Source organism: Fusarium verticillioides, chromosome 4 (genome assembly GCF_000149555.1).
Source record: "Fusarium verticillioides 7600 chromosome 4, whole genome shotgun sequence".
NCBI classification, from domain to species: domain Eukaryota; kingdom Fungi; phylum Ascomycota; class Sordariomycetes; order Hypocreales; family Nectriaceae; genus Fusarium; species Fusarium verticillioides.
This window is the reverse complement of record NC_031678.1, coordinates 1,851,468-1,869,064: the sequence shown is the minus strand read 5'-3', so window position 1 is coordinate 1,869,064 and position 17,597 is coordinate 1,851,468. Positions and strand designations below refer to the sequence as shown.

The 17,597-nt window shown below is 49.9% G+C and overlaps 7 protein-coding genes across 11 annotated transcripts; 4 read left to right on the top strand and 3 right to left on the bottom strand.

Moving 5' to 3' along the window:
• Positions 1-153: 153 nt before the first annotated feature.
• FVEG_04953 (hypothetical protein) lies at positions 154-2,243 on the bottom strand (the record flags this gene model as incomplete). Its single annotated transcript, XM_018892919.1, has 9 exons — positions 154-177; positions 257-464; positions 522-899; positions 952-1,160; positions 1,215-1,379; positions 1,429-1,481; positions 1,532-1,553; positions 1,703-1,956; positions 2,042-2,243. 9 exons carry the CDS (start codon positions 2,241-2,243, stop codon positions 154-156), a joined length of 1,515 nt encoding a protein of 504 aa, XP_018749711.1.
• A 589-nt stretch (positions 2,244-2,832) lies between these two features.
• On the bottom strand, positions 2,833-5,889 carry FVEG_04951 (ornithine carbamoyltransferase, mitochondrial). 2 transcript variants are annotated; one of them, XM_018892917.1, is made up of 5 exons: positions 5,688-5,889; positions 5,286-5,621; positions 4,550-5,237; positions 3,973-4,500; positions 2,833-3,907 (listed from the first exon to the last, which is right to left on the bottom strand). In XM_018892917.1, the coding sequence occupies exons 2-4, from the start codon at positions 5,613-5,615 to the stop codon at positions 4,460-4,462; spliced, it is 1,059 nt and encodes a 352-aa protein (XP_018749709.1). In that variant the 5' UTR covers positions 5,616-5,621; positions 5,688-5,889; the 3' UTR covers positions 2,833-3,907; positions 3,973-4,459. The 2 variants fall into 2 exon arrangements, with proteins under 2 accessions (XP_018749709.1, XP_018749708.1); XM_018892916.1 differs by having other exon boundaries at positions 2,833-4,500; positions 5,286-5,889.
• FVEG_04952 (acetolactate synthase I/III small subunit) lies at positions 3,025-4,471 on the top strand. Its single transcript, XM_018892918.1, has 2 exons — positions 3,025-4,034; positions 4,099-4,471. Exons 1-2 carry the CDS (start codon positions 3,277-3,279, stop codon positions 4,277-4,279), a joined length of 939 nt encoding a protein of 312 aa, XP_018749710.1. The 5' UTR covers positions 3,025-3,276; the 3' UTR covers positions 4,280-4,471.
• A 1,302-nt stretch (positions 5,890-7,191) lies between the features above and the next one.
• FVEG_15576 (hypothetical protein) lies at positions 7,192-9,989 on the top strand (the record flags this gene model as incomplete). Its single annotated transcript, XM_018904740.1, has 3 exons — positions 7,192-7,963; positions 8,072-9,034; positions 9,160-9,989. 3 exons carry the CDS (start codon positions 7,192-7,194, stop codon positions 9,987-9,989), a joined length of 2,565 nt encoding a protein of 854 aa, XP_018749707.1.
• A 52-nt stretch (positions 9,990-10,041) lies between these two features.
• Positions 10,042-13,292, bottom strand: FVEG_04948 (hypothetical protein). 3 transcript variants are annotated; one of them, XM_018892915.1, is made up of 4 exons: positions 12,230-13,176; positions 10,969-12,169; positions 10,893-10,905; positions 10,115-10,589 (listed from the first exon to the last, which is right to left on the bottom strand). In XM_018892915.1, the coding sequence occupies exons 1-2, from the start codon at positions 13,041-13,043 to the stop codon at positions 11,052-11,054; spliced, it is 1,932 nt and encodes a 643-aa protein (XP_018749705.1). In that variant the 5' UTR covers positions 13,044-13,176; the 3' UTR covers positions 10,115-10,589; positions 10,893-10,905; positions 10,969-11,051. The 3 variants fall into 3 exon arrangements, with proteins under 3 accessions (XP_018749704.1, XP_018749703.1, XP_018749705.1); XM_018892914.1 differs by having other exon boundaries at positions 10,042-10,905; positions 12,230-13,292; XM_018892913.1 differs by having other exon boundaries at positions 10,093-12,169; positions 12,230-13,292.
• FVEG_15575 (hypothetical protein) lies at positions 10,493-10,735 on the top strand (the record flags this gene model as incomplete). The annotated part of the gene is made up of 1 exon (XM_018904739.1): positions 10,493-10,735. The coding sequence occupies one exon, from the start codon at positions 10,493-10,495 to the stop codon at positions 10,733-10,735; it is 243 nt and encodes an 80-aa protein (XP_018749706.1).
• Positions 13,293-13,303: 11 nt separating the features above from the next.
• Positions 13,304-17,391, top strand: FVEG_04947 (glucoamylase). Of its 2 annotated transcripts, XM_018892911.1 has the most exons (6): positions 13,304-15,223; positions 15,281-15,502; positions 15,559-15,706; positions 15,769-15,842; positions 15,894-16,025; positions 16,085-17,391. In XM_018892911.1, the coding sequence occupies exons 1-6, from the start codon at positions 14,878-14,880 to the stop codon at positions 17,200-17,202; spliced, it is 2,040 nt and encodes a 679-aa protein (XP_018749701.1). In that variant the 5' UTR covers positions 13,304-14,877; the 3' UTR covers positions 17,203-17,391. The 2 variants fall into 2 exon arrangements, with proteins under 2 accessions (XP_018749701.1, XP_018749702.1); XM_018892912.1 differs by having other exon boundaries at positions 15,281-15,706.
• Positions 17,392-17,597: the final 206 nt, after the last annotated feature.

The following is a 17,597-nucleotide window of genomic DNA, read 5'->3' as shown; positions in this document are numbered from 1 at the left end:
CATACGAGACCTAAATCAACACTCTTTCTTTCTGCAATGTAAACTGGAGCGTTCACGTACATAGCCATGAAATTCCATATCCAGCGGCATGCTTTTCTGTCAAGATCTGTAATTCTGTGGCTCCCTTTTGGTGATGGGTGACCCGATCAAGAATCAGAGGCCTGGTGGAGGGGGAACCTGCAAATGTCAGCATATACCCAGGGGGAAGATATCTTGTACAATGCGAGCTGAATATCTCGGCATCTATGCCACATACCGAACTGTAGCTCCCACCTGTTCCGGGAGGGGACCCAGAAGGGGGAGGAGGGGGAGGTGCCGAGCTAGGCGGTGGCGGAGGAGGAGGAGCGGCTTCACTTGGGGGCGGAGGAGGTGGTGAAGCTGACTGTCCAGGGGTGGCACCAGGAGCGCCGGGAGCCTGTGCTTGAGCCTGAGCTCCATAGTATTGCTGGTACATAGCAACATAGCTGTAGTAGATCGTCAGCGTCACGCAGTAGGCATCTTAAGAAGTCAGTTCTACTTACTTAGCATAACCACCATAGGCTGCGTAAGGGTCTGCGCCACCGTAGTACTGGGCGTACTGGGCGGCATAGTCAGCAGCATTGGTCGGACTGTTTACGCCAGCAGCGGCTGGACTGTTTGAAGCACCACCCTGGTTAGACCCGTATCCACCATAGCCAGAGCCGCCATATGAGCCATGAGAAGCTCCATGTGAGCCACCATGGGAATGGTTACGGTCACCACCACCATTGTAGCGATCACCGCCATATCGATCTCCTCCATATCGGTCGCCGCCGTAGCGCGGTGGACGACTCTTGAACTCTTCGTACTGTTCCTTGACATTGGCAATCAGGTCCTCGCAAAGCTCCTTGGCTTTCGCAACCATGTTGGGGTCAGGGCCGCTGCGTTTATGTCAGTTGTAGATGTCCCAGAGCAACAAACACGTCAACTCACGTCACATGGAGGAACATGTCTTCATCGCTCTCCTGGTTAGTGGCTGCCTCGAGATATCCAGAACCTCGTCCCTTAATCTGCACACGACAAGTTGTCTCTTGCTGGATGTGCTTGACGTATGCACCTCCGTGGCCAACGACCTGCGCACGCAAATTGAACCCATGTACGGGCTCTAGGCTGATAGGGATCTTCTCTTCGGGCCATTTACGCTACACAAAGATTGTCAGCATCATTGTTCCACACATAAATCGCGAGGACCTCACTCGACCAAACTCGTCACGTTCGACCTGCTCCTGGTCTCGACGACGGAAACGCCTCTCGTCGACAAGTTGAGGGAGTTCCTGTTGGATAAGTTCGTTGATCTTGGCGACAGCGGACTCCAAGCCAGACTTGCTCGTGCTCGTGATGTGAAGATACAAAGGAGGATTCTACAAGGGATCAGAATGAGGCACAACCAAGACTGAAAGATATCCTTACTGCAGCGGTTGCCATACTCTTGTTAGGATAGTAGCTGCCCCGTGTGGTGATGTCTTGCTAAGTCAATATGATGTCTTACGAAAAACATGAAGGAATTGCGTACCAGCGCCGGTTTCGTCTTTGATCTAATCAAGTGGGAGTCAGCAGGAGAAAAGAAGGGGGTATTGAGGCGAGCTATCAAGCTGTAAGCATGATATTCTCGATCCAATTGCAGAGATAAGTCCAAAGTAGCGGCTCTGGGAAGATCAGTGGGCTTGAAATCAGGAGCATTTACCATTTTCTGCGTGGACCCCTTGGTGAGGAGGTAGCGATTCCTGAGGTCGTTGACTTCGATATCCTGGATGTAGTCGCCATCTGCAACATACATCTCGCCATCGAGTGCCGGAGCTGTTTTGTTTGCGCTTTGCGGTGTAGAGGTTGGTCGTGGCGGTGGTGACTCGGTATCAGCAGACCTGATGGGAGGTACATCGACGTGCTGGATTCCTTTACGAGCTTGGAGCTGCGCGTTGATGCGAGCCGCAGCGGCAGCTATATATTATGTTAGAGACGTGTGCAGACAAACATTGTCGTGATGGCTTTGAAATAAAGAAAAAGCATGGGACGGGGCACAAACCAGCGGCAGCGGCAGCATCAGTTGGAGATTTTCTTGCCTCCGGAGTTGCATCTTTTGCAATAGGGCTGCGGTCTCTTCCAGGCTCAGAGCGACGCGACGGGGGTGATCGAGAGCGACGGTCAAATCGCGATGTCCTCTTGGGTTCCGGCTCTGTCTGGTCGAAGCGCGAACGCTTCACCGTTCGTCGTTCTGTTTCGTCCATACTCGTTCGAGGAGTTGCGAATATTGAAATAAAAATTAGAGGATGTAGGTCGGAGCTACCCCACGCTGAAGTACAGAAAGATAACGAGTTGTCGAGGACGGTCTAAATGTGCCCATGTATCAATGCAAATCCGGTGTGAAAAATAGCAACGGAAATGCGACTGTGTTGAAGTGGAGTTGATGTTTGATGGTCTACGGAGCAGCAGCAGGAACCTGAAAAGGCTGATTGAATGCACGTACCTCCCGTCGCTCAGCCTTCCGCCACATGTGGCTGGTGAGCTACCCGACACCGGCGGTTGCAAATGTGGGGGAGAGCTTGGGGCAACAGATATATCAACGAGCAGCATGGGGTGAAAGTGTAGGCGAGTGCAGAAGGCAAAGTTGTATAAATGTTTGGTTCTATCATGAGCACTGGGTTCAATTGCCCATATTAACTTATTTTGTAAATCTCTGGCATTTCGATTCCGGTGGTAGATTTCCTTCCAAGTGATTATCAAATGCTTCTTCATTGGACGGTTTTGGATGGTCAGCTTGGTAGTGTGGCTCGTCTGAGCCCTGCATGGCTTGCAATGAACCTGGGGGATGTCATGGGCATGAACTGGGGTCAATTGCTGTCTTGCGTCAAGTTATACGACTGCCTATAAAACAACTTAACCTCTGTAGTCGCTCTGGACTCAATGGTTCATCCATATAGTATAAAGTATTGCCAGTGATATGCAAGCTCGAAAACAACCCTGTTTCCATAGGTAGGTACCTAGCTCCTGATAACCTACAGTAGACTTGGAGCTTACAGCGGACCCTTGCCGAGCTGATCCGTGCCCCCGCGCAAACACCTACACCCCGTATCTCTGTAGCCTCCGGTCACCGGCCTATCAACGGCCCATTGATTTTTTCGGCATTTCCCTCGACCTATCTCTTCCTGACTTTGAGTCACCTTCATCCCATCCTCCGCCCGGACCAATTGGTATTTCTACCGTGCTGAAACCCTTCTTGTTCTGACCAGAGAACTGTTCCTGTTCTCCTGTCTCCGCAAGATGGCTTCTCTACGGCCCTTGACTTCGTCCCTCCGCTGGGTCGCCTCCGCGAGAGGCGTCGCCGCTGTGCGATATAGCTCCTCCTCGACCTCCGCCATTGCCTACAAGGCCCTCCGCCGTCGCTCTGCTCCTCTCCCCGTGAGCGACAATCCTCCTGCGTGGTCCGCCCAGGCCGCCGTCTCCAACATTCTTTACGAGACCCCAGTCCCTTCAACCGCTCCCCCCAAGCGCCATATCCTTAACTGTCTGGTCCAGAACGAACCTGGTGTTCTGTCCCGCGTTTCCGGAATTTTGGCAGCTCGCGGGTTCAACATTGACTCTCTGGTCGTGTGTAACACTGAGGTTGACGACCTTTCCCGCATGACCATCGTCCTCACTGGTCAAGACGGCGTTGTTGAGCAGGCTCGCCGACAGCTTGAGGATCTGGTTCCCGTCTGGGCCGTCCTTGACTATACCAACGCAGCTCTTGTCCAGCGCGAGCTTCTCCTTGCCAAGATCAACATCCTCGGTCCCGAGTACTTCGAGGAGCTACTCCACCACCACCGCGAGATTGCTGCTGGCGAGACTGATGTCGACTACGCGCATGAGGCCATTGAACGTAGCCTCTCCGATACCGCCAAGGACTTCCACCCTAGCAAGTTGGCCGTCAGCCAGGCACTGCGACACAAGCACGAGCATCTTAAGTCGATCACTTACTTTGCCCATCAGTTTGGCGGCAAGGTCCTAGATATCAGTACCAACAGCTGCATTGTTGAAGTGTATGTTGCCCACCCTCTCCCTCTTATCTACTCAATCATGCACAATACTGACATGTGGTTCCAGTTCTGCTAAGCAGTCGCGCATCGACTCGTTCCTCAAGCTTGTCGCTCCCTTTGGCATTCTTGAGTCTGCCCGTACAGGTCTGATGGCTCTACCCCGATCTCCTCTGTCTGAAGGTAACCAGGATTCCCTTGTCATGGAGGCAGACGAGGTTGTCGATGCCAGTCAGCTCCCTCCCGGTTAAAATTAAATAGACACCTCAATTAGTGACCCGACCGAATGGCGTTTTCAAGGAAAGGATCTGGTTTAGTTGATTTAATTCCTAAGACTATTTTTATTGTTCGTGCGCCAATGCGCCACCTGCTGTCAAGTGTGGCTAGTAAATGATATCGTATCCATTCGTATTCCATCTTCTCACCATGCTTTAGAACTTGCCGTTGTTGACGACAAAGCCTTCCAATGCAGCTGTCGATGTTAGTATCATGCTTCGAAATGAAACAACGTAAAGACTTACAGACAGCGGCCCAGAGACGGTTCTCGGCCTCGGGAAATACCAGAGAGCGGGGGCTGTAGAAGACCTCATCGGCGACCTCCTCAGGATGTCGAGGGAGACAGTGCATGAATTTCCAGTCCGACTTTGCGCCTCCTCGCTTTGCAAGGTCGCTCGTGATCTGGAAACCAGCAAAGTCCTTGAGTCGCTTCTGGGTGTCAGCTTCCTGGCCCATGGAAACCCATGTATCAGTCACTAGGACATTGGCATCCTTAACAGCCTCTTCGGGGACGTTAGTCTCGAAAAGCTTGCCGGGTGAGGACACGCCGTCAGCAGCGGAAGTGATGAGTTGCCTCATGTTGTCGGGAATCTCATATCCCTTGGGGGCGGCAACTGATATGTCAACACCCATCTTGACACAACCGATGGCGAGATCGAACAGAACATTGTTGGCATCGCCGACCCAGGCAACCTTGAGGCCATTGAGTCCCAGTGTAGCTCCCTTGGCGCTTGATGATGGGAAAGTTTCATAGAGGGTGAGGAAGTCAGCAATCGTCTGCAGAGGATGGAAGTCATCGGACAGAGCGTTGATGACAGGGACACTTGAGTGCTTTGCGAGATTAGCGACATCAGAGTGAGGTCCAACTCGAGCGACCATACAGGAGGTCATAGAAGAGATGACAACCGAAGTGTCGTACAGCGACTCATTAACCTTACCAGGCATTAGCAGAGGTCTTCATCACGTAGGTGCAATACTTACACCAAGCTGGATATCATCCTTCCCGAGAAACATGGGATGGCCACCAAGCATCGTCACAGCAGCTTCAGTGGAAACTCGAGTACGGGTGCTGCGCTTGCTGAACATCATAGCAACGGCCTTACCAGCAAGACCGGCATTGAGATAGCTGGCCGGAGCTCCACCCTTGACAGCTATTTTTCGAGTATTGGCATCACGAACAAGGTTGGCAAACTCATTGGGAGTAAGATCAGCAATTGTCATGAGATGCCTAGGGGTCGCAGCCTGTGAGTATGCTCGTTTCTGGAGGCCTGTAGCGGCGCCTCGAGCGATTCGGAAAGCTGAAGTCTTCATTCTGAGCTGTGTGTTGAGGTGGGTAAGTCAATGAGTGGTTGTATAATTGAGAAAATGAGTTTTGAAGCCAACAATTGAGTTGAACGTCAGATCGAAGGAAGAAAGTGAGCTTTTCTTTAAGCCAATGGCTTAAGTAGTGGAGGTCGAGATATGATGAGTCTGTGGTAGGAAGAGTCACCATTGGAGGGCCATGTCCCGCTTGTTTCTTCCTCCCGTCCAGCCCAAACACCATATGCTCCACTTTAATGTGATATGAAGCCGGTCTCGGGACGCTGACTCTACGTAATTAACAAGATACCTATTCCTAGATACCTATAGCTTGTACGACGTTAAACATGATTGGAAAATTGCAATTTATATTAATCGTCTATAGAAACGCATTGGGTAAGGTGAATTTGTATCGTTGCTGTTTTCGAACTCCACTTACTGACCTTTGCTGGAGCCAGGTCTCTCAGGTCAAATACCGTTACCGGCAGTTGAATTTTCAATAGCCATGATCTTGTTGGCTAACTGAGCTTGTCAATTTAGGCCAAGAAATCAAGATGGAAATAAGTAGGTAATAAGAGTGTAGAGAATCTCAATTGGAGTGCTTTAATTGCATCACTGGTTGCGACTCATCAGCTTCTCCCATTGTGAACCTTCGGATCGAGTTAACTGGTACTACACTTTATTGAAGCTGTGATAAGCATGAGTGACTATTTTGCTTCTTTGTTCTGTTTCAAATTTAAGCTACTCTCTGTTTTGCCCTGAGTAGAGATGATGGGAGCTCTCAGCCGCGTGGTATAGGTGCCCAGATCCCCAGTCTTGTAAGTGAGCTAAGGAACTGGAGATATTATGATGCCATGAGGTAGGCGTCCTCTTCTCCAAGTCTCACTCACGTATTCCTATGCGGCGTTGAAAGGTCTGGGGTGTAAATACATAGTATTCGTGAAGGTATTTATGTGAATAGTACATGTGTGTTGGTTTTATTGGTGTATTCTGTTGATATGCCTGCTCTTTTGCTATCTTGGTAAGATTCTGCCGTGACGTCGCATTTTGGCATCATTATTCAGGTGTTTATGGTCTGGATATTAAGATATCTCGATATTGGGATCACTACATCTCGTCAAAGATAGCTTGGGAATGGAAAGGATAGATCCCCAAATTTGATATATTAATAAGATCAGTTCAATTAAAAAATGACGTCGCGTGCGAGACCATGGCCCCAAATTCCGAATCCCCCAAGTTTCAGGGTCAAAAAGCTGGGGCCTGAGCCTGAGGTGCCTTGAGGTTCCGTTCCTGGATCAGATATAGGTAGGTACCTTAGCCAAGCCAAGCCAATCACAGCACCGCCCGCTACAACCTTATCACTCATAATCCCTGCCAAAGTGACTTCACCTCGATGACGAATCCCTAACCTCAACCTGATGATTACTTGATGCTTCTGGCATCAACATCATCTCCAGCAAACAACAGATCATCAACCTCCGTCCATACTCTGACAGCACACTACTGCAGACTGACCCAAGTCACTTGCGCCGCATGAGCGCCCAGAATCTCTGTTAGACGGACTTCCACTTCATCCGATACGACTACAATGCCGGCCGAAGAGAACGAGCCTCTTGCCTCGCCTACGCGCGAGGAAGAGGAGCCTACCGAGACATCGCCGCTTCTCAACAGAGGCGATGACGAGCATCACAGTGACGAAAGCGAGCGCGAACAAAATGGTCGACTCTCGAATGAGCCTCAGTCGCGAGCAGCGTGGAGTCTCTGGTCAATTTGCAACAAGAAGACCAGTACCAAGGCACCTTGGCGGTGGCCTTCCATCATCGCCATGGCGCTCCTTGGTATCATTGTAATACTCATCATAGTTCTGGGTTTCCTCGTCCCTCCTGCCGTCAAGGAGTACGCTGAAAAAGCTGCTGTTCTCGAACCTACCAATCTATCCATTGAGAACATCACAAGCGATGGCATCCGGGCGCGTATTCGTGCAAACGTCTATCTCGATGGATCGCGGGTCGACAACAAAAACTCCCGTCGTATTGGAAAAGCAGTTACTGGAATAATGCGAAAACTTGAGACCAAGGAAACCACTGTCAACGTCTATCTACCCGACTATGCCGATGCGCTTGCCGGCACTGCGGTTATTCCTCCCCTAGTTGTCGATGTAGTTAACGGACACACCAATGAGCTGGACTTCGTGGCAGATGTCAACCCTGGCGATGCTGAGCACATCCGCAAGCTTGCGAACGATTGGTTAGAGGGGAACCTAAAGCAATTGAAAGTAGTGGGCAAAACCAAGGTTCACCTAAAGTCGGGCATCATCCCTCTTGGTGCTCACGATGTGGCGGAATCCATGGTCTTTGAAGGTGAAGCTCTCTACCGCTCCTATACTGCTCTATTCTTAGGAAAGAAGACACTCTTTTAATGAGAAAAGGCGAATTTATATCTGTAGTGCCGGACTGACAACCTTGCAGCTAATGAGATCCCTTCAATGCCCAACTACAACATAGAGCGCATGGATCTTCACGATCGCCCGGTAGATGGCCACGGACGAAAAGTAATCGAGGCCGACGTATCCTTGAAAGTCCACAATGACTACCCAGTGTCCTTCCGAGTCCCGACTCTTGGGTTTGAAGTTTTGGTGCCCAACTGCGACTCATCACTGCCCTCCATCAGTGTTGCAGATGCTATCATGGAGCCAATTGATGTGAAAGCTAAGGCAGATATTCAGGCCGACGCCAAAGGCATCATTCGCGACATTCCAGAATCTTTGACAAAAGCGTGCCCTCACTCTGAATCATCCCCTCTCGATCATTTCATGGATCGTTACCTGCATGGCGAGGATGCCAAGGTGTTTGTGAGAGGGAAGAAGACAAACAACACCGATACCCCCGAATGGATCTCGGATATCCTGGAGAGTATTACAGTGCTGGTCGATTTTCCAGGACGATCATTCGATAGTTTAATCCGCAACTTTTCCCTGACGGATGTCGACTTTAAACTACCCGACCCATTCGCCGATGTCAATGATCCCGAGGGTGAGCCCCGAGTATCTGGCACCGCACAAGTACTCGCAGCTGTTCCCCCTGAGCTGAATGTGGAATTGGGGGTGGACAAGCTCCGCTCCAACGCTGATCTGTTTTACAAGAAGCGTAAAATGGGCGAGTTGAACCTGCGCCACTGGCAGAGTGCCAACTCAACAAAGGTCCATGATAAAGAAAACGGCGAAACTCTTCTCAACATCACATCACGACTAGTTGACGTGCCCTTGACAATCACCGATGGTGACGTGTTCAGCGAGGTCATGCAGAAGCTGCTGTTCGGAGGCGGCGATATCACACTCGACATCAAGGCCGAAGTCGACGTAAAGCTGAAAACCGTCCTCGGTATTCTGACGGTGAAAAAGGTTCCCGCAGAGGGCAAGATTCCAGTAAACGGTCCGTCATCGCTGTGGTAATCTCTTGCATCCCCCATGAGGATGAATAATCCTTATCTACACGCTGAAGTATTTTCTTGACACGCCTCACGATCATGGCAAGGGCCAATGCTGACCTATAATTAGGATTCCCGGGAAACGCACTTGGTAAACTCAAGCCTCAAGTCGGCGAGATCGAAGTTATGGAAACTACGGAGACGGGAATCCAAATGAGAGCTCTTGTCAACCTCACAAACCCTACACCGTATGCAGCTGTTGTACCTTACCTCAGCGTACATATTCTTCATGATGGGGAACTTCTCGGTGAAGCCATATCAAGAAATGTCACATTTGACCTCGGCAAGAACACCAACCTTCCTGTTCTTGCGACTTGGGACCCTTTACGATTTGGCGGCGAAAAGGCACAAGCAATTGGCCGCAAGCTACTGTCAGACTATGTGTCGGGCAAGAATACGACACTGACGGCACGTACCCACAAACGGAGTGTCCCCAATGTCCCTATAATCGGCGAGGCTTTGTCCAAGATCAACATCACTCTGCCTACGCCGCGAATAACTGTCCCTGGCGAAGACGAGCACGAAGGCGAGAAGCCACACTTTATCGCAGATGCTACCTTTCATCTCTTTTCCTCGACAGCTACTTTTACACTTCTTTCTCCGTTGCTATACAACACTCTATACATAGAACACATAAACGCAACTGCTCTTTACAACCACACTGAGCCAGTCGGCCAGATTATCCACGATGAACCTTTCCCAGCAACACCTGGGCGATCCCAGACCCCACGCTTGCCAGTCATATGGTCTGCCAGCAGCGTGGGCTATGGCAAGCTGAAAGAAGCACTGGGCGGGTCGCTCAAGCTTGATGCCGTAGCCAATGTCACTGTGAGATTGGGCAGCTGGACTGAGAAAATCCATTATACAGGCAAGGGCATCGGGGCAAAGGTCAGCCTATAGGTCTGATCGATCCTGAGGGTTGTTGGCACAGAATTGTTTGGAGTTGGTGGTTCTGATTTTCGGGGGAAGGGGAATCGCTTGGGATACTGGCGCGTATTATTTTTCCCCCTTATAGACACCTAGGATACACGAAATTGATTTCTTTACATTATGATATATACTGATGTTCTGTTTCTAGTGCGTTGTTTGAAAGAGTTGAAGTGAACAGCAACTTTTTCCAGCAGTTCAACTTTACTGATTCTCTGAACAACCACGTATATGCGCAGAGCACACAAGACAATCACCAACGCCATTTTTTTTTTACAAAGGTCATATTCGTTGAACCTTTGCATATTCACAGATCACTGACAATTAGTATCTGGGGTATAAGAAGCTCGTTTGTGCCAGCCCAGACACCAAGAACCATTCAACTAACCATCATCTCCAGCTGGCAGGTTGTTGCAGGTAAGTCACCAACAGTTCACCCAGCTAATCATTCTAGGTTCTCAATTTTACGAACTATCATGGCTTCCCAATACCCTTCTGGACTCACCCTTACCAAGGTGAAGAACTCCAGCCACCACAACAGTGCGATCCCCCTACCATTGTTCTCATCATCAGCTGGTAAGTCAGGTCAGGAGTCGACCCTGGCTTTGAAGATGGCGCAGGCTATGGAAGGGGAGGTGGATGAGGCAATGAGAGACATGAAGAGGACCTGGAACGAGATGGCGGCTGAGAACAAAGGACAGTCTATGGTAGAGAAATGATGACAGGGGCAATGTTTCACTTGAAGCTGATGCCCTGAGCTTGCATTTTCCTGGGGACTGCAAGAATCAAGGGGCTGTCAAAAAAGAGGCTGCCGTGGGAACCGAACAAAGGGGGACAGGAGCCTAGGCTAGAGTTAGTTGAACACACAAAACATACCTTGGATCTAAATCTTCACTTGGTGTCAGCCAGAAATGAAATCTCAAATAAGCACATGAGCAAAGGGTAAAAGCACCTTTTCGTTGATCTGAATTGTCCATTGCCGGTATTACTATTCGTAGCCCCCAACTCCATTCTGTTGATAAAAAGTCAAGTGAATTATGCAAGTCGTACGCCAGCTTCCCGTCGCTTCTTGAGCTGCTGTTGAGCTGCCAGACTCATACCGGCAGAACTTGCGTCAAACATGCTCTGTGCTTCGCGTCGCTTCTCGTCCTCGATCTTCTTGAGCCGCTTCTCTGTCTTGCCCTTACCGCTTCCCTTGCCATGGAACTTGTGGCTCATGTACTTGAACGCCTCCTTGTGGTCAAGAGAACGGCCGTGGTCATCGGTGTACTTGATGTCGACGTTGGGTTTGTATCCTGCTGAGAACAGCTCGGCCATGCGTCGAGACTGCTGCTGATCTCGCCAGGTGTTTTGTTGACGTGCCCACTCCTCACGCTCACGAACCGACATTCTATCCAGCTTGCCACTTGTACGGTCACGCTCTCGCTGGGCGCGTGCCTGCTCGTCCAGCTCTTCTTCCAAAAGACGTTTCTTGGCGAGGAAGTCTTCTCGGTTTCGCAAGCTGGTATATTCCGCATCTCCACGTGTATCTTCCACGAGACCACGCTCTCTTAATAGCGCGAGCGCCGCGCCCATGCCTGCACCAACGGCCTTCTCTTCTTCGACGCCCGCCTCATCCAAATCCTCGACAGCTGATGATTGGGGCTTCTCTTCAACCACTTCTGCATCGTCACCCATGGGGTGATCGTCATCGGGTTCTGGGGATTTTGACACAGTCTTTGGTCTTCTGGGCTTGCGCTCTTCGCTTTCGCCGGGTTTACTTAGACCTGCAACAAACTCTGAGACTTCATCGAGAACAAGGCCACCCTCTTGTTGCTCTACTGGTTCTAGCTCGTCATCCTCCTTAAGCAATCGGGCGATGTCTTCGGGTCGGGCCTTCTTTCGCTTCTTCAAGGCATTCTTTCTTTGGATCGCGAGTGTTGCTTGAAGGTCGTCATCATCCACAAAAGTATCATCGACTGCCTTTCTCTTCTTTGTCGTCGTGTCTTTTGAGTCGACGTCCATCGCGTCATCTATGGGAGTTGTTCCAGCAGGAAAGAGATCATCATCGTCTGTAGGCTTTTGTCTGGTTCCCTTCTTGCCCTTCTTCTTTTTAGGCTTCTTGACTTTGATCTGTGAGGGATCTATATAGTCTGAAGAGATAGGAGCATCGCCTATCAAGGTCGGTTCGTTAGTATGATATTCTTTTCTTTGGGCACGCAAGCTGGACTTACCAATAACGTCGTCCAAGCTCACGTTCTGGCCATTCTTTGTCTTGTCAACCGGCTTCTCAAGAATATCTGAGAGCTCTGCAATGACGCCACTTGTGTCGAGTGTGAACTTCTTGGATTTCTTGCCCTCGATCTCCTCATCGTAGTGTGACAGAATACCACGCTCACCCTCCTCGTCGTCATCTAGAGGGTTATAACCCGGTTTCTTCTTCTTGTTGTCAAGTCTCTCAGCAAGCTTTTCGGCCTCGCGCATGTTTAGATTCTCCAGCTCGTCGCCTTCTTCCTCGTTCTCATCAATAGTTGTATCCTTAAGGGTGAGAATTTGGTCTTCGCCATCGAGGAAAGCCGCTGTGTCATGTCCAACTTTGATACCAGCAAGATCCTTGGAAGTATACTGAACTGCAGCAGCAGCTTCAGCCTCGGCTGCGGCCAGCTCCTCTTCCAATTTTCTGACTTTGGCAATCTTCTTCTGTCGCTTCTTTTGGCCTATGAGCCAGTCTTTGGCGCTAAGATCGCCACCCTCTTCGGCTTCTCCAAAGCCTTTGCCCTCTAGAACTGCATTTCGTTGCGCCTGCTCCCGGGCTTTTCGGACAGCTGCAGCTTTCTCTTCGCGCCTCTTCTTTGCCTTTTCCGCTTCGATGACTTTGTTGTAGTTTTCGTAGGCCTGAGCTTGGCGGCTCTCTAGTGTGCTGGGTGCATCACCATCCGCGTACATTGACTGAGTTTGGCTGGTTTTATCTGTTCCTGGGACAGGCAGAGGCTTCATTCCCAGGGAGACACGAATTCTGTTGGTCTCTTCGATCGTTGCGGCGTCCATCTTGGCGGGTCGTGTCGCGATGGCAACGTCGATGTATGCGATGCGACTATGTTAGATGATGAAAACGACTATTTCTAGGTAGGTAGGCAGAAAGATAGGCCTGAGGTTGATGAGGTGAGCACGGATCACTTCCATTGAAACGCGGTTCGTAGGTGTAAGGTAATTCCGCAGTTGGACCGAATTATGTAAGCGGACGGTCACAATTTTATGTATTTAAGTCTCCGAGGCGCAACCAAAATTTTCTTTTCTCTTCTCTTCAAGCAAACACGGATCTGTGCCTAGCGATCCCCTGCTCTTCGGAGTCAGGGTCGATTGCTTTGCAGCTCGATAACTTATAAGGAGCCATCAACTTGTTATGGTGTCAATCATCCTATCGACAGGTCCAAGAGTAACTGTTGCTTCAGCCGCTTCATTCGCTGTCGAAAGACGGCTTGAGTGTCGAGGCTGTTGCATAACGAGACGCTATATTCCACCCCCCTTTTCCGAGACCGTCGGTCGGTGAGGTTGGGGAAAACCATGGCCTACCTACATATCTTTTGACTAAAGAATTTTTTTGCAACGCGTGATTTCCGTATAATTCCATATGTATAATGTCGCGATGCACCTGAGACAGGCCGTCGAACTTTTTTAGCGGACCCTGGACTAACGTTAGGTTGGCCAAGCAACAATAGCGATCCAACGCTTGGCTTTGGTCGTTGCTGATCCCCCAAGTATCTTGCCGTTGACAGCTAGAGCCTGCTCCTGATGGCTTCGGCTTTGGTCCTGAATCTGGGGATCAAGTCCACCTCATGACGACAAAGGACCAAGCATCATTTCACGATCTACGGCCCGTCTTCGGAGCATGGTACCAAGATTCGACTAGATCGCATGATGACGGCGGAGTGTCCTGTTGTCGGGTCTGTCACCGATTATGGACCAATAACGCTGCTGCAGGGTAGGCATGATTTCGTCAGTGAAGTTGAATCCAAGTGAGATATCGTGTCACAACAGTCGATAACCGAGGGTGATGGTATATGTACAGCATGCATATACTGGTATGCATACATACATAGACATCAAGGTTGTGTTACACTCGGCGCTTTATTCCAAGCTACTCGGTACTCACTAATAATCATCCGTCCACTACCGACGTCTCGATCCGGGGGAGACTTGTCTAGTCTGGGGTTTGAGAATTTGAGCATCACGAGAGAGTCTGGGGAAGGGGGCGGAACGAAGCGAGAGCCCATAGTCCATAGCTCGGCTCGCATGTGAAGACTGCCCTGTCTATGAGTGGTCATGGATGTTATGTTATTTACAGGGGCATGATTGTCCTCCTACCTATTGGGAGGTAGTAAGTCATGCCATGGAGGTTGTCCAAGCTACCCCACACTATGAGTTGGAGACTTGCATGTCAGTGAAATCATACATTATTAATTTGGGGAAAAGTCACAGGAGCTCAAGTCAGCCGGTGCATGTGAACGGTTATATACAACTATCAGAGGTCAAGTTGACAATGAAACTCCAAGTTATTATTGTTCTCAAGAGGCATCTGAAGTCATCGCGAACCGGGCGAGCATATTCAAACGAGCATAACCTCAGCAAAGTATAACAAGCCGAGGTGATATCAACTGCAAAACAACACCACCTCCTGGAAACTGCAGCAGACTAATTGTAATCAACTCGGCCTCATTATAATCATTCGGGCCTTTAAACCACACCGCACTATTCCCCCAAAGGCCTGCGTCCGATGTTCACGAACTCTAGAGCTTGCTTCCGCACTTCCATATTCGGCATCTAACAACTAGACCCTTGACTGGCATGATTCTTCTATTACGAAATTTCTCTAATAGTCGGAATGCCGGCTCTCTATAAAACCTTGACGATGGACCCGGTAGATGTTGGTGATTCAGTCTCATCAGTCTCGATCAACTCTACAGCCTCTCTGATACAGCTCATCATGTACTTTGTGTCTTCTGCCTTTCTTCTCGGCTCATTCGTTCTTCAGAACGTCTTGGGCCGACCAACCTTCGATGAGAGGAGTCTCTTACAAGAGAGACAGTCTTCGGTCGACTCCTTTATCAAGTCTGAGAGCTCAATTGCTATTGAGCAACTCCTCTGCAATATCGGTTCCGATGGCTGCAACTCCAAGAACGTAGCCACTGGTATTGTCATTGCTTCTCCAGACACACAGGATCCTGACTGTAAGTTGATGATGACATGGACAACCTGAACTAAAGACATTTCCTAACACACACTAGACTTTTACACCTGGACTCGAGATGCTGCTCTAGTCTTCAAGTACGTCGTTGATAGGTTCATCAACCAGTATGATGCTGGCTTGCAGAGGAAGATCCAGGAGTACATCGCCTCCCAAGCCAAGCTCCAGGGTGTTTCCAACCCTTCTGGGTCGCTTTCGGATGGCTCAGGTCTGGGAGAGGCCAAGTTCAACGTCGACATGAGTGCCTTCACTGGTGGTTGGGGTGAGTATTCGTGTTTGGCGCCCCTGAATGAGAACAGTTGACTAAAGGTTGTCAAGGTCGACCTCAGCGAGATGGTCCAGCTCTGCGTGCGACTGCTATGATCACCTATGCCAACTGGCTGATTGCCAACGGCTACACCTCCACAGCCAATGACATTGTGTGGCCTGTTGTTCGCAACGACCTTAACTATGTGGCTCAGTATTGGTAAGTGATACAGCAGCAGCAGCAGCAGCAGCCTTGACTGGAGTTAGTTCTGACCGTTACAGGAATCAAACCGGATTTGACTTGTGGGAGGAGGTCAAGGGTAGTTCGTTCTTCACAACTGGTTCCCAGTATCGAGGTTAGTTTGCTGGATGATTCACCAGTAAGATGATGTACTTACATTTCCAAGCTCTCATTGAAGGCGCCGCTCTGGCCAAGAAGCTCGGCAAGTCGGGAGACAACTACTCCAACATCGCTCCTCAGGCTCTCTGCTTCTTGCAGACTTACTGGATCTCTTCTGGCAAATACGTCGACTCTAACAGTAAGTATTACTCTGGCTCGACCCTCAATGAGAATAATCACTGATCCACGTCCACGTAGTCAATGTCAATGACGGCCGCACTGGCAAGGACGCCAACAGTATCCTGTCGTCCATACACAATTTCGACCCTGCTCTGAACTGTGATCCCGCCACCTTCCAGCCATGCAGTGACAAGGCCCTCGCCAACCACAAGGCGGTTACTGACTCTTTCCGCTCATGGAACATCAACAAGGGTATCTCTCAAGGCTCAGCTGTCGCCGTTGGACGATACGTCGAAGATGTCTACTACAATGGCAACCCCTGGTACCTCGCTACGCTTGCCGCGGCAGAGCAGCTCTACGATGCCATTTATGTCTGGAAGCAGCAGGGATCCATCACTGTGTCGGACGTCTCTCTTTCGTTCTTCAAGGACCTCGTCTCTTCGGTCTCTACCGGAACATACGCCAGTGACTCTGCCACCTTCAAGAGCATCACTGACGCCGTCTCCAAGTATGCTGATGGGTATGTTGCCATCGTTGCAAAGTATGTCGGCACAGATGGCCACCTCGCAGAGCAGTTTGACAAGAACGACGGCCATCCTCTTTCTGCCACAGACTTGACTTGGTCATATGCCGCATTCCTCTCAGCTGCTGATCGTCGAGCTGGTGTTATTCCTCCCTCTTGGGCTGGAAGCGTGGCTGCTGTCCCCAACCAATGCGGTACCAATACTGTTGCTGGATCCTACTCATCGGCTACTGCAACTTCGTTCCCAGCATCGCAAACACCCAAGGGTGGTGTGCCCACTCCAACTGGCACCCAGACTTCCACTTCCACTTCCACTTCCACTTCCAGCTCGTCCACTGGTACCAGTTGCCCTACTGCAACCTCTGTGGCTGTCACTTTCCAAGAAGTTGTCACCACCAACTTTGGTGATACCATCAAGATCGTTGGCAACATCGCTGCTCTCGGTAACTGGGACACATCAAAGGCTGTTGCCCTGAGCGCCTCCGACTATACCGCCTCGAACCCTGTGTGGAAGGCCACCATTTCCCTAACTGCAGGACAGTCCATCCAGTATAAGTACATCAATGTTAAGAAGGACGGCTCTCTTACCTGGGAGAAGGACCCCAACCGCACCTACGCTGTTCCTAAGACATGTGCCACAACGGCTACCAAGTCTGACAAGTGGCAGTCTTGAGATGATACTTTTTTTCTCTATGCCTTGAGGGCTATTTCGATAGGTTGGTAGGCAGAGTTGAATTATGACTCAGATTGTTACTTTGACTGGGCTGGGAGTAAAACCCAATGAGTTTGATGACGAAAATGAAGGATACGTGTTTGGAGATAGCAAGTGTGATAATAACATATCTGTTTATTGAGTCCCGTGGTTTGTTTTAACATGTTTCTCTTGTACTGAGTATCGATCATTGACTTCAACATGTGATCTCAAGCCAAGATTCCTCGAATATCTGGCTGAAGCAGATTGGCGCATGACTTTGTGTAGACGACCGTGGATGTCATGCTGTGAGTGTTAATTTCGTTAACGATTCACTGAGATACCAGCTCAGTCTATTACGAGCTTTCTTTAATATT